The 15453-nt window shown below is 42.0% G+C and overlaps 1 protein-coding gene across 2 annotated transcripts in view; it reads left to right on the forward strand.

The window, feature by feature from the left end:
- CDK14 (cyclin dependent kinase 14) overlaps window positions 1-15453 on the forward strand; it is a 229515-nt gene that overhangs the window by 6392 nt on the left and 207670 nt on the right. For both annotated transcript variants that reach the window (XR_014556593.1, XM_083705044.1), the window contains exon 2: window positions 3650-3681. Coding sequence is in view for 1 of the 2 variants with exons in the window: in XM_083705044.1 (XP_083561170.1) it covers window positions 3650-3681 (32 nt within the window). In the remaining variant the exon portion in view is untranslated. The remainder of the gene's footprint in view (window positions 1-3649; window positions 3682-15453) is intronic.

A 15453-nucleotide genomic window follows, 5' to 3' on the forward strand; every position in this document is an offset into this window, starting at 1 on the left:
GAAGTTGAGAAGAGCACAGACCTTGTAGGCCAGTGCTGTATCCTGTTTCCCACATTGGCCCAGCCAGAGATCCCCAAGAAGCCACAGGCAAGACCTAAAGGCAATCGCCCTCTCGGGCTGTAGTTGGTATTTATTGCCTTTAATCCTGGAAATCCCATTTATCTGTCATGGCTAATAGCCATAGATAGGCCTGTTCTGCCTTTCTAAAGCCAGTGACCGATGGCTATTGCCCTATCTTGTTCCAGTGACTTCCATAAATGAATTGTGCATTGCGCCTGTCTGTCACCTGAATATTATTCCTGATTCAGTTTCGTTGGTGGCTAGCCTACAGTTCCAATATTACTGGATAATGAAAGAAAAAAAATCTTTAAAAAAGCAACACTATTCCCTCCCTCCCTAGTTATCTTTTTTTCTCAAGTAGAGATAGGCAGCCTGTGGCTTTTGAGGCATAAGTGGCCTTGGGGGTAATTTCTTGCATTCCTTTGCTTAGTTTGCAAAGGTGGAAAATACATTGTTAGCAGGGAGGATATAAAAATGGGATTAGGAATGGGAGACAAAGGCAGAAAAATGCAGAGAGAACAAAACTCACTTTTGACTCTGGTTCTTACCCTCTACTAGTATGATCCCTCCATATTCTGAGGAAATGCAGCTCATGAAAGGTTGCCCCAGGCACACTATAGACGCCAATGCTGCACTCCTAATTCCTGGGAGTAAGGTTAGGATCCCACTGTAAAGGCACCCAACCACATCGCTGGTTGTTTTCAGAAGTGACTCTTCTGAAAGCTTGAACATCACTTTCTTGGGCTCCTAACAAAACCCATGGGAGCTGTTTTAAGAGCATTCTGAGTAACTGCCCTACGTAAATTCTAAACATTTCAGAGACCAAATAGAATTAATTGCAGACTTCACATTCTGCTTGCACTGGGAAATTTAAGCATTTTAGGATTTGATCCAACTTTTGTGCCAGTTTGTGTCACAATCTATTTAAATATAAGCCTGTCTTCAAGGAATTCGGAGCAGCTTGCGCATAGTTCTCAGGTACGTAGTTTCCACCCAGCAATTTACAAGGCTAAACCTGCTTGGTTTCGTTAGCAGAATTGCATCACATGTTATTGGACTGGAACACTTTGCTAAGTTTGCAGGGAGGTCACATTTTAAGGATGATGATATTTGGCATGGTCTTGCCTGGGGTTTGAGGGCCGATGTTCAAAATCACCCAGTGATTAAAAATGCCACTTCACCGGGTGGATAGTGAACACATGGTAGGTAGTGTGATTGCCCTTTCTGCATGGTTGCGCTAGGATGGAAATGTGTGGTCGTGCTTAGTAGCATTAATGCAGAAGGATAGACAGCTGCTAGAGATAGACAACAGAAGATCTGTTATCCCCTTATGAACTTGCTAATATTTTTTAGATCTTCTTCAGAGGCCCTGGTCTGGCTGCTGCCTCCTTCAGAGTTTAGGTGGGTGGCAATTGGGTGCAGGGCCTCTTCTGTGGTAGCTGTGTCTCTCCAGAGGTGTCTGCCTGGGGCTTGCTCCTCTGCATTTTAGGAGCTGGTTGAAGCCCATCTAACTGCATTGCTGTTGCTGCTGTTTTTTGATGCAGCTTTTTGGTTTTGTTTACTTCTCTTAAGACTGCGAGTTGTCCTGGGTGCATATGTGGAGAGGCAACATGTAAATGTTTTGAATAAATGCACCCTAAAGGCTTAAGTGTGTACATAAAAATATTTGTGTTTAAGGAACTCTTTATCTTTTGTTATGTGTGTGTGTTAAAGATCATGTATTTTGGTAGGAAGCTGGGGTGAGGGGTGAGCCAAGAGTGCAGAAGTTAGTTTAAAACTCAAGAATTTGGCTAGAAGTTTAATCAGCAAGGTGGTAACAGCTATCTTGTAAAAGCTGAGCATTTTTCTTTTGTATGCTAGTAACTTTGTTTGCTACCATCTAATTCAGCTGCTGGAAGTTAGATGCTGAGCTACAGCTGTTCTCAATTTCTCTCCTGTTTCACTCCCGTTGTCTGGGTGTTTAAACATAATGTGATTTTCTCACTCCTTGGTGATAAGAGTCTCTAAGCTGCCTTTCTGTGGAAAAAGCTATAACGTATAGCTTGAACTGCAGAAAAAAGATGCATTTTGATGATTTTATTGTTAAACTGTGAGCAGAATTGTCCATTTGGTCTAATGTTTTAGCTACCTAGCTGCAAGGGCTAGTTATCATACTACTACTACTACTAAAATTTGTCAATGTTAAGTTTGTAAATAGTCAGATGCCTTTTTAGCTATACTTTTGACATTTTTTTTACTAGAAAATTAAAAGTTAGGGTGGGCCATCCTTTACCTGCTGAGATGGAAGGAGCAAAGCAATGCAATGTGGTCATGCATGCATGACCCCCCCCCCCTGTTGCACCTCATACCTGGGACTTGGAAATGAATCCTCCATATGTAGTCATCTTCTGTGGAATGTTCCTTCAGCCACAACATAATCTAGGGATCTTCATCTGACAGCAGATGCATCTGGTGGCTTTCCATTTACAGGGCACTACCACAGAAAAGGCACTGCCTCTGGTCGCCTGAAGTCCAACATTCTATAATGCCTCAAAGTCCTTGTCCCTGATATAAGTTAATGGATATATTCATATAGATCAGGCATGGCCAAACTTGGCCCTCTAGCTGTTTTGGGACTACAATTCCCATCGTCCCTGACCACTGGTCCTGTTAGCTAGGGATGATGGGAGCTGTAGTCCCCAAACAGCTGGAGGACCAAGTTTGGCCATGCCTGAAGACGAAGGCAGGCTTTCACCTATCCATTAGGCAGCTACCCATTCTTCTTCCCTGTTATTAATTTTGAACCATTTATGAGTGGGCCATAAATATGGGTTTAGCTTAGACTTCACCATCTTGGTGTCCTCCACATGTTTTGGGCTTCAGCTCTCATCAGCCCTAGGCCATCTCCTCTGCATTTTAGTTGCCCAATTCCATGTGGATAGAAAGAGATGGAGATAAGTTATGGGGAAGTGTGGCAATACATTAAGCAAGGTATGTTATTGTGTAATTGTTGATTTCGTACAGATGGAATACATTATAAGTAAACAGTGGCTGGCAAGGTGTTCACAATAGGCTTATTGAACAATCAACTTCTGGCATTTCACTTGCAAGCTCCCGTAGGTGTGCTTAAATGAAAGCAGAAACGTGCAGATTCAAGTCCTGCTGAGCTAGAGGAGACAACTGAATGTTGTATTATAACTTATTAAAGGATTTTTTTTATGCTTGCTATGCAGTTCTACTAACCTATGAACATTTTGATTTTTTGAGTAAAGTGTTATGCAAGTAAATACTCAATAAATACAAAAGGGGCAGGCAGTTCTTTTTTGTCAAGGGCTCCATTCCTTTGGAGGTAATCTGTTGTGAGGTACAAACAGGCAGTGGCAGGGGCTGGAGACAAAAGTGGGCAGAACCTTCTCTTTCTTTCTGTCCTTCTTTCTTCTGTTTCCTATTATTCCTTGCTCCCTATATGAAACAGGGCTTGTAGATCAGAGGTTGCCTACTTGTGAAATGCAGATAAATATTTCCTCTAATTTCGCCCCTTCCCTGGCTCTTTGCTACTGATTGAAATACAGTGCAGATAACCAGTTTTCTTTTTTTTTCTTTTTTGTAGCCTTGAAGAAAGATGACAACGGCTTTGATGAGGTAGGTGAAATATTTCAGGCTGTTCTATTTTACTACTAAAAGTTGTAGTCATTTACTTCACTATCTTTCATTTCCCTTCTCTTCAGATGTAGTTTTTGACAAAAGACACTGAGATGAGTACTGGATTCCATACAGGATGGAGCTTATGTTTATATATTTTGCCTTCAAATGAGAAAAGCCTAGTCCAGCCTTTGCCAACCTGCATGGCCTCCAGGCATGTTGGATTGCTGCTCACATCAACTGCAGCCAGCTGATGAGAGCTTCAGTCCAAAGTACCTGTACCTAGGGCTTACCTGTTTGGCCAAGGTTGGCCTAGTGGTTCTTGTTGAAAATTAACATGAGAGAGATGCATATATATATATATATATATATCCATCCATCCATCTCCAATTTCTCCATGTTTATTTATTTACAACATTTTCATGCTACCTATCAACGAAGTCCTCAAGTGGTTTACAGAAGTTATGAACTGCTAAAATACAGAACCGCAATCAAATAACATCAGGACAAATGTAATTTATATTCCAAACCTTGCTATTCCACTGCTAAACTTCCCGAGGAGAGATCTTTCGGAGTTTACCTCACTTGCCAGTACAAGTTTGGATCACCAAAAGATAGTTGCATATGAGTAGAGTGCCCCAAGTATTACCTTTCGATGCATTTGTTTGGATCATCTGTTCATATGCATGGTCTTGTATCCTCCTTTTATGAAAACAAGCAGGGATTCTTAATTTACAAATCTATATGTTTTGCTGTGAGTTCCATTTTTGTTACATTTACATCCTGCCTTTCCTCTGAGGCAACACACATGGTTCCTCCCCCTCCATTTTATACTCACAACAACCCTGTGAGGCAGAGAGGAGAGAGAGAGAGAGAGAGAGAGAGACTGGCACAAGACCAACCTGTGACCTTTGTAGCCAGGTAGGGATTTGAACCCAGATCTTTCCAGCTATAGCCAAACTCTCTAACCCCACTAAAGAGAGAGAATACTATTAACGGGGAAAGACTTATGTGGTGAACCGCCCTGAGATCTACGGGTTTAGAGTGGTATACCAATTTAATAATTTATTTATTTTTAAAATGCCAACACATACCTCTGGTGTTTAAAAGCTTACACAGCTGCCCATATATGACCTGGCCAGGCTCAATATTCATTTACAAGGCCCTTAATAACATAGGTCCAGTCTTGGATGCATAAATCGTAACAACTAGAAGCCATGCATAAAATGCTGTGAGCCCAAGACTCTGCGACTCCCTCTCAACTGAGATCAGACAGGGGCAGTTCTTGATGAACTTGAGGTGCCATGACACAGGCTTTAAAAAATATATTATTCCAGCAGGCATAGTACGGTTGCATTCATGTGTGTGTTTTTTATGATTATTTTGCTGTTTTATACTGTACGGTTTGCTTTATGTACCCTGTTTAGAAATGCTAACTATTAAGTGGTATATGAATGCCCTAATTACTTAATTAAATAGAAAACCAAAAGTCCAGTCGAAAAGGAACAGATGAAACTTGTGCTGGTTGGCAAGGAGAACTTTCAGTTGACTGGTACTGTTGGTTTGGTAAAGGTAAAGGTACCCCTGACCATTAGGTCTAGTCACGGACGACTCTGGGGTTGCGCACTCAACTCACTCTATAGGCCGAGGGAACCAGCATTTGTCGGCAGACAGCTTCCGGGTCATGTGGCCAGCATGACTAAGCCGCTTCTGGCGAACCAGAGCAGTGCACGGAAACTCCGTTTACCTTCCTGCCAGAGCAGTACCTATTTATCTACTTGCACTTGATATGCTTTCGAACTGCTAGGTAGGCAGGAGCTGGTACCGAACAATGGGAGATCACCCCGTTGTAGGGATTCGAACTGTCGACCTTCTGATCGGCAAACCCTAGGCTCTGTGGTTTAGACCACAGCGCCACCCGCGAATGCCTCTATTTTTCAGTTGATATTTCTTCTCCAGAAGAAAATGCACAGCAAGAATCAATATGGTGAATCTGAAAACTTGACCTCCTCAAAAATCTGGTCCTACAGGGTGTTGAACCCTTTCACTTTTCCTAATGCTGTTCCTGATGAAATGGTTGGTGACCAGTGGATAATGGGTCCCAAGACTAGGTTTGCAGAACTGTAAGAATCGTTTTAGGCAAGGCAATCTTGACTGTCTGATTTAGGACTTTAAAATTTGAGCATCTGAGCTTTGAGAGTGATGGAAAGTGAAAGTATGTTGGCATGGGTGATGTGAATGTGAAATACAAAGAAATGGAATATGGTACTCTGGAAATGAAACTTACTCAAAGATTAGGAAGTCAGTGAGTCTCTTGCTCGCTGAGCTTGTGGGTCTGGACATGTAGCTTCCCAGAAAGCACCAGAAATGGTATCTGAGCACAAGCACTATACAGTGGTACCTCGCAAGACGAATGCCTCGTAAGACGAAAAACTCACAAGACGAAAGAGTTTTTCGTTTTTTGAGTTTCTTCGCAAGACAAATTTCCCCATGGGCTTGCTTCGCAAGACGAAACGTCTTGCGAGTTTGTTTCCTTTTTCTTAAAACCGTTAATACCAGGGTGCATCCGTGCTTCGCAAGACGAAAAATCCGCAAGACGAAGAAACTCGCAGAACAAATTAGAAACTCGCAGAACTGTAATTGTTTTGTTAAAAGCCTAGCTCATAAATCCTACAAATAAGCTTGTATCATACTGTTCTTTTTTATTGTATTAAAACACTTTTTTTTTCTCTCTCAACTGTGTTCTTTGTTTCCCCTCTTTCGAGGAGACTAGATAATTTCAAACAAAACTGACAGGATGTTAGAATTACTTAAAATTTCACAATGCAGGAAGAAAATATTAAAACACTTCATCAGCTTCTTGTCTCAGACGGAATCTTATATTTTGAAATAAACAAAAGGTTTCAGAATCTTTTTGTGATTTTATTTTTTATTTTTAAGAATGCACCTGACACATTTAGTAGATGCTTTCTTAGGCATGCGTTGCCAGAGTCTGTAATGCTAATTGTGTATACAAGAGCTTCTAAAAGCTCTGTTGTTCCTACAAGTGAAGTGGAAGATAATGAGAGGAAGGAAGCGCTTTAGGTGATATTTAACCTCTGCCCTCTTTCACGAAAACCGTGGTAAAACGAAAGCCTCTTAATTTGTTCATGATTGTATATGGGCAGGGGTGTGGAACTTTGGACTGTGACACCAATTCAGTCTCCCATAGTTCTCTGTTTGGCCCTTGGCATTCTCCCCATGTCACCCCTGTCACTCACCCTCCTCTGCATCCTCCTCTAAGTTCTTTTGCATGTCTGGAACGTGTTCTTGGACTGTGATTGCGCCTTTCTACTTGCCTGGATGTGGATATATGTGCAGGGGCAGGGATGTAGGCATCTCTGGCCTCTGCATGGTTAGAATACAGCCTATTGTCCAAGGGTAAGTTGCCCACTATAGGACGTGGGTGGTGCTGTGGGTTAAACTACAGAGCCTAGGACTTGTCAATCAGAAGGTCGGCAGTTCGAATCCCATGACGGGGTGAGGTCCTGTTTTTCAGTCCCTGCTCCTGCCAACCTAGCAGTTCGAAAGCACGTCAAAGTGCAAGTAGATAAATAGGTACCACTCCAGTGGGAAGGTAAACGGTGTTTCCGTGTGCTGCTCTGGTTCGCCAGAAGTGGCTTAGTCATGCTGGCCGCATGACCCGGAAGCTGTCTGTAGACAAACGCCGGCTCCCTCGGCCAATAAAGCGAGATGAGCGCCGCAACCCCAGAGTCGGTCATGACTGGACCTAATGGTCAGGGGTCCCTTTACCTTTTTAAATTGCCCACTCACTTCTGCACCTGGACCCACCTACCCTGACATACTGCTCCTGACAGGTTGCCCTCAAGGGAATGCAGCCCTTGGATTGAAAAAGGCTTTCCCATCTCTGACACCTGGTATTCATTTAATGATAGTAGTAATTCGCTCCCCCAAAGTGCTTTTGAGTGTTCAAAGGGCTTCGCATGGATTATTTTAGCAATCCTAATAAAGTGTGAGGTGGGGTTGGCCTTGTGCCCATTTTGTGGAATTTTGAGGAAGACCGAGGCTGAAAGAAACAGTCACTTGGTCAAGGTCACCTAGTAAGTTCATTGTTAAGGTGAGATTTGAACTGGCTCTTGCTGCTCCATTCACTTCTTGCGCCATCATGGTATTCTGCCAGTTCGTTGGCCTCTGTTTTTGTATTTCAATGGTGTGGGTTCAGGGCATACGGGTTATGTAAGATTGGCAGCCCTGTGCCCTGTGGAAGCTGTGTAGGGTTGCTGGATCGTGCGGCAGATGATTTCAATCTGCATAGCTGTGGGTTGTCTGAGAAACTGCTTAAGATAAGTGCCAACTCTTGATAGATTATTTGGCTAAAATGGAGTGGACTGTGTGTAGAGCATAATTACTTCTCTGCTTTCTTGACATCTTCCTTTCCTGCTAATGGGTTGTATTGGAGTGGAATCTCAAACAGCTGCTTTGAATGGGGCATGCATTACAGGCTAAGGGAGGGCAAATTATGTCCCCGTCTTCCCTGCCACCCATCAACAATAAAGCAGGCAAGGCACTAAATTAAAAGTTTTTATCTGCCAGAAGATTCTGGGAACTGTCTTTTACTTATTCTGTTCCATCTCAGGTTTATTTTGCTTTGTTTTCAGAGTGGGGTCAGGCGAACCAGTCGCAGAGACTGGCTGACCTTTGTGATGGGGGGCGGCAGCGAAATAGCTGATCTCTTAACCTCTTCATTGGAAGGCAAGATGGGCAGCAATGAACTTTTTTGCTGTTTCTTTGCTTTATATAGTAAGCTATTGATTTTTACACACAAACAATGCTTCATCGGTGAAAAGGAGGTCGTTCTTCTGCCCCTGTGCACCGGGATGCCGATGTAGAGATTGAGTGTGGGGGGGAGGGAATCAGTGAAGTGCAAAGGGATCTGATATGAATAGGAAGCACAGATTTTAGTGCAGTGTGTAGGAAATATAAAAAAGAATGATAAATGGGCCTGCGGGGGGTGGGGGGCAGTGTTAAAAACACAGAGGAAAGTTCTGAGCAATTCAGCTGTCTAGGTTCTCTGGAAGTGATATGTTTGGATTGTATAGAATTTGTCTTCCATGCATGCAAGTTTGCTATCTTGAGGGCAGGAGTGGACTTAGTACACATGGTCTGCAGGAAGTAGTAAGTGCATAGCTTACAGGTTCCTGCAGGGCCTTAAAATAATAATAATAATAATAATAATAATAATAATAATAATAATAATAATTATTATTATTATTATTATTATTATTATTATTATTATTATTATTATTTTAAAAAAGGATTTCTGAACAGGTAACCGGCTTCTGATGGTAACAGATTATATCACACTTCCTGGAAATAATGTATTGACAGAATGTATTGGGAGGTGATGCACACTTTGAAGTAGTTGGTAGAAAGACAAGTTCATAGAAGTAACTTGTTTTACAGTCAGTTAAATGACTTGAAGTTACTGTAATGACTTATTACCTGATTCTGAGAGGCTAGGTAGTATAGAAGCTTGAAAAATAAATGTCCACTTGTGCCATGAAAATACCTGCTTACTTTAATGGATGCTCCATTTATGAATAGTTTTTAAACAACCAACCAATGGGTGGGGTTTCTATACATACAGATAAATCAGACCCCACATACTGGGAATGGTATACAGTTGTACCTTGGTTGACAAATGCCTTGCGACTCAAACGTCTTGGCTCCCGAACGCCACAAACCCGGAAGTGAGTGTTCCGATTCGCGAATGTTCTTTGTAACCCAAACATCGGACATGGCTTCCAATTGAATGCAGGAGCCTCTTGCAGCCAGTCAGAAGCTGTGCTATGGTTTTCAAACATTTTGGAGGTCAAACAGACTTCCGGAACAGATTCCATTCGTCAACCAAGGTATGATTGTATAGAGGTTGACTTTTGTTCCGTCACTGTGGCCACACTCACCACTGGAATGCAGGCCCCACCAGAAGGTTTCCCAAGAGTAAATGTGCTTCTCAGGCTGAAAAACATTGGCTATTCTGATTTACTTGGATTTACAAATGCTGCTCTCTGGTGTGGTTTGCTGTTCAGCTTAGAACTGTCTTACTAGGCTTCCCTATCTCTGATTGTTTCACTATCGCAACTACCTTTGTGGGCAGAAGTAATTGCTGTTGTTCATGTTTTACAGGGTTGGAACCGAGACTGAGAGAGTGATTGCCCAAGACTGCTGAAAGGGATGTGGTGTAGCATTTGAATTTCTGAGTTCAGAAATGTGTGTCTGGCTCTCTTGATGTTGTTATATACTTACTGATCTTCAGTGTATGCCTTGACTGTTCACGTTCGCTGATAAATAATATATTCAGTTACGGAAAACAAGGGTAGGAGGTGGTAGAATACTGCAGTAAATTTAGCAGCTGTGATAGCACTGTTTGCTCTGCAGTTAACAGGTTTTTGCATGACTTGCTGGAATCCAGATTGCAGTATTTGCATTGTCCTGGGATTGGATTCCAGTAGCTGCAGCATTCCATGGTATGGCAGCTAGGTTCTTGGTGTTGATGTCTGAAGTGCTTAGCATACATATTTGGAAGCAAATCCCACTGGAACGTTTGACAGAACCAGGTTCGAATTGTGCTCTAAAATGCAATCTCATTCGAACCTACTATTGAGTAAATGTTGGACTAAAACTACATTTAAATCAACCAGCCTTTCTTTCATATTAGTGTAAGGATTGTCTTGAAATCTTGCTGTATACTCTTAGTCAGAAGAAATGCAATTCTTTTCTAATGAAGATTAAACGTTCTTCGGACAGAGTTGCCAGAGTTGAAGACTGGGAGATAAACTGGGAACCTCCTGACTTACCTTTGGAATGTCTTCACGCTCAGGTCAAGGTCTTTGCTAACCTGATGCCCTCTAGATGTTTTGGATTACAACTCCCATCAGTTGTGCTGGTTGGGGCTGATGGAAGTTGTAGGCCAAAATATCTGGGTGGTGGGGAGGCAGAACTAGCAGATACAAAGCCATTGTCTTGGAAGTGACATCTTATCAGTAGCTGCTAGTCATGATGGCTCTACAAACATCTGGATCTCAGAGGCAGTCTTGTATACCCCTCAGCACTTGATGTGTTGCTTAGAAACTATGGGAGAGGGCCATAGTCATCATGTCCTGCTGTACTGGGATCTTTCCAACAGGGCAGCTAGTGGTGGGTTGTCCTGTAGAGTGGAAGAGATCTTTGCCTGAGCCGCCCTCTCTCCTCTTATGTACTGTTGAAACAGTGAAGGGCCACTAAAGCCTGTTGACTCTGTCTCAACATGTTTTGTCATTCTCTTGGAATACAGGCAGACAGAGAAGAGGCATCCATGTTTTCCTGGTATGGTCAGATAAAGACTGTTCTATTTCTCCTTCCCCAACCTGGTGTGGTACTTTCCAGGAGCAGATAACAGAATGGATGTATTTTCTCCAAAATACTATAAATGCGGTGAAACCTGACTCCCAATTGTTCCCAAGCAGACGTTTTATCAAAATAACGTGGATATGTTTAGGCATAACATCACAAGGTTTTCTTCTGTCTTGTGTAAAGCAAAGGCAAGAACAGAATGAAATGTCAATAGAAGCCAACTACATCATGGGAAAACACATGGCAGATGTTGAAATGGTTTCTAAAATTTTGCAAAGTTAACAAGATAGTGGAAAATCCTAAGGACTGTGGAAAAGCGAGCAAGAAATAAGCTGCTTTCCTATTGGGATGAAGCATGGTGACCTTTTCCTTGTTTGATCAGCTGGGTTGTGTGCATATTTCTGCATGGGAAGCTAAAACGGTATCAGAGTTGCAGATGTGTCTCTGTCCCCGCCCAGTGATTTAGTGACCTCTAATAGATTCACTTGAGAAAACTCTTGGGAGCCTTCAATAGGGACCTTTTATATGCTTTTTGAAAATTGAATTTAGTCACATTTCTTCCTGTTGCCTGTGCAATCAGGGATGCATACCAAAGGGACCACAACTTTGCATAGGATTACTTTACCCTGCAGTTTCTCTTAAGTCCCAGGACAGGGCTTCCCAAACTCTGGTCGGTCTGCCACCTCTGGTCGGCAAAGCTTCATTCAGATGGTCTGCGGTGCCTGGGGAGAACAGCGGGAGCCATGCATCAAATAGTCATATTTGTAATTGTATTTTTATTGCTTCTTTTTGTTTCTTATATTGTGTTTTAAGATGGAGATCTGTGGAATTCAGATTGGAATCAATAAAACACAATATAATAAAGGAAGCGATAAAAATACAATTAAAAATGACAGCATTTTGCACAGCATAAGCTAACTTCAGACAGAAGTCTGAAGAGGTGAGACTTGTATAAAACAAGTTATGGGGGGGGGGAACCATTTTCAGCAGAACTTAATCAGCAGTCACTTTTTTCAGTGAGGTCACTTGCCTCATGAAGAACAGCTTGGTTCCTGTGTGGTTTCCTGGCATCAACTGTAGCCAGGCAGCAGAGGCCTGTAGAAGCCTGCATCTGGTTGGAGGCTTGGAGCTTCTTGATCTAACCACTAAATTAAGGGCAAAATCCTTTAGTGAAAACAGATGTGGATTGATATATTTTATTTTTTAATAGCTGAGTTCGCACATGTTAAACCCTAGTTAATGTTTAACTATGGTTTAATACAACTAACATCTTGCAGTGCAGACTAGCAGTATGTATGCTAGTGTGCACTGTTTAATAGTCCCTGTTTTGCTTCTCCACACCAGACTTTGCCAGGAGCAACACAGCCTTGGCTTGTCGTGTCATCTGTACCCAAGCTCATGCTTCCAAACAAACCATGAACAGTAGCCAGTATTTGTTCTTGGCTTGCTTCTAATGATTTGTTTTAGGGAACGGCATTACAATAATGTGTACTAGCATGCTGCTCCTTTGCATTAAACTATAGTTAAACCATTTGCACTAAACCATCGTTTAACATTAAAGCATGCATTAAAGCGACATTCAAACACATCCACTGGATGCTTTTAATATGGCGGTTTGGTACTCTGTATCTGGGTGCATAAAAAGCAAAGACAGCTGTGTTGGCCCATAAGAAATGGCCAACCAAAATATAATAAAACAGTTAGCAAGGTTTTGAGTTCCTCAGAACTGTTCTTCAGGCTAAACGTTACGCAAAGCAGTGGGTGGTGAGGGCAGAAAACAAAAGAAGCACAACACCATCGTGGTTGTATGTTGCAGCCATGAGGTCTGTGTTAACACTCTATCTCAAGATGGAAATTGCAGATGGAGGCAGTTTGCCTAGAAAACTGTTGGCACAAGAAACTGCTGTCAAAGCTGGGTCTATCTCAATATTTAATTCTAAAGATCCTAGTATTTTGACCTCCACCCCCCAATTCTAGAATCAAGCTTTGTACAGTCTGGCTGCCTTAACATTCATTTGGAAAGAATAAATGGCAAAAGCTACAAAATGAGCTTTCTTAGGTCAGTCCAGCTCTTCTCCGTGCTTCCCCCCCCCCAACCTGGCAAATACGCCTTAGGGTCCTTGGGAGGCTGTGTTGCAGTAAGACCTCTGATATTTGCCGATACCATATTTGCTTTCTTATTAAAGCAAATTCCACTGGCTTCGGCCTCATCACAAATCCTCACAGCTCAAAGTATTAATCAGGATATGATAGCTGAAGGTAGCCAAATATTATTGGACAGGCTGCGATCTCTGTCCGGCTAGATCATGCACTTTGTTCAAACTGCACCATACTAAATTGTCTCCGCAGCATAGCTGCTAAAACCAGAACAAAACGGATAACAATTGCCATGTGTGGAAAATTATTAAGGCTCCTTCCTCAGTTATGCCTGAATTCATTATGGTCTACAATAGGGATGTATCTGGTAGTTAAATCTCAGACTGACCATATTGGTAATACAAACACGAATCAATTGTAAACTTTTATTTTTGTGTGGTGGTAGTTTTCCCTGAGGCAAACTGATTATTTGTATTAGGAGCTTCACAACTGGCATACAGTCGTACCTTGTAAATCGAACGGAATCCATTCTGGAAGTCTGTTCGACTTCCAAAACGTTCAGGAACCAAAGCATGGCTTCTGATTGGCAGCAGGAAGCCAATCGGAAACTGCTCCTGCAGCCAATCGGAAGCTGCGGAAGCCCTGTCAGATGTTCAGCTTCCAAAAATAGTTCACAAACCGGAACACTCACTTCTGAGTTTGTGGCGTTCGGGAGCCAAAACCATCCGATAACTAAGCTGTTCGAAAACTAAGGTATGACTGTATTTGCAATCTGGTAACTGTTGGAAAATTTATTAGGGTGCAGCAAAAGTTTCTTCAGAAGTAGTATCATCGCTACATCTTTCGAGGCACTTGGAACCACCACTCCTCTTCATGTAACACACATAGAACCTCCTGTACTCCTTTGGCGGAGTCTAATTAAGGTGTGTGTTAAACAAATGGAGGCTGCACATCTCAAAATCCTCTCTCAATTACTCAGGCTGTAATACCTGGAATTCTTCTGGAATACATAGGAATACCATGACCAAGTTGTGGCATCCAAGTTAAGCATTTGCCATCATATCTCACAATGATCTATTTTTATATGCATATATTGCTAGCTGTTTCTTTCCTTATAGATATCACTTTAGGAACTGAGACCACTACTGGGGGGGGGGGAGTGGTGCTTCAGTTAGTATACCGCCATTCCTTCCACCCTGAAATCCATATAGTTCAGCTAGTTTCCTTTATGTGCTGGTTCAATAAGGGGCACCCCAGGGAAGTTGGTGGTAATCGCACAAAGTGTATGACCTTCCTCAAAGCTCTAGAAATACCAAATGTTCCCTTCCTTTGAAATTAAAAATCTGCCTTGTTGGCTGTGGTGTTTGCTTTGTGTTGATCTTAACGGCTGTGTGCAGTTTTCATGCTAGCTCATGCAAAAAAGGAAAAGTTTCTACTGCCAAACGTTGGAGCTGGTGAAATTAGATTTCTGGGGCTCCAGATTTCAGTAATCCCTTTATGGTGGGATGGAAAGAGGCAGTGCTTGCTTATGCTTAGAGAGGGAAATAAACACGGATGCTTTTTCATAAAAGCTATTTAATCAAATCTGTCTTTGTGCTATGAGTTCATTAAAATGTTTTGGTGCATCTTCAGATAGGAGAACTTCAAAGGCAAAATCCAATTTCTACTGCTTTACCTTTTCAGAATAATAATAATAATAATAATAATAATAATAATAATTCTGCCAGCAGTTTCAATTATTTTTAACCTCTTGCTAGCAACACCAGGGCTGATTGAAGAGGACACATTTGCAAACAAAGGAAACCTCCTGCGCAGTTGTGACCTTGTTTGGAAATGGATGACCATGTAAAATTGGAGCAGTGTTTTAAACAGATGCAAGTAGCAGTTCTTAATGCGATGCTCCCTGACCTGGAGTGCAAATGGACTTAAAACTTTGCTGAAAATCATTATCCTGAACAAGGCAGGTATAGTCTACAACTTGCGTGATTCCTCCCCTGGCCCCCCTTTCTTCATTCTAATGGACAAGTTGCAAGGCTTCATTTTGCTTTCCGAGCTGTAGCCGCCTCATATGTACATTATAATGTCCTTAATATGATTGCTGCACTATTACCTAGCTGAGCTCTCATTTTCTTTCTTTAATGAGCTTGGAATATCTCTCTGCAGTAATCTAAATTTTACACAATTGTTGTAAACCTAAGTAGCAAAAGCTTTGCTGTATGGATTCTGGACTGTCAAAATCTTAATCTGGACAGTTGAAATATTTTTTTTTGGGGGGGGGAGTTA

This window comes from Podarcis gaigeae, assembly GCF_964106915.1.
Source record: "Podarcis gaigeae genome assembly, chromosome: 12".
Classification (NCBI taxonomy): domain Eukaryota; kingdom Metazoa; phylum Chordata; class Lepidosauria; order Squamata; family Lacertidae; genus Podarcis; species Podarcis gaigeae.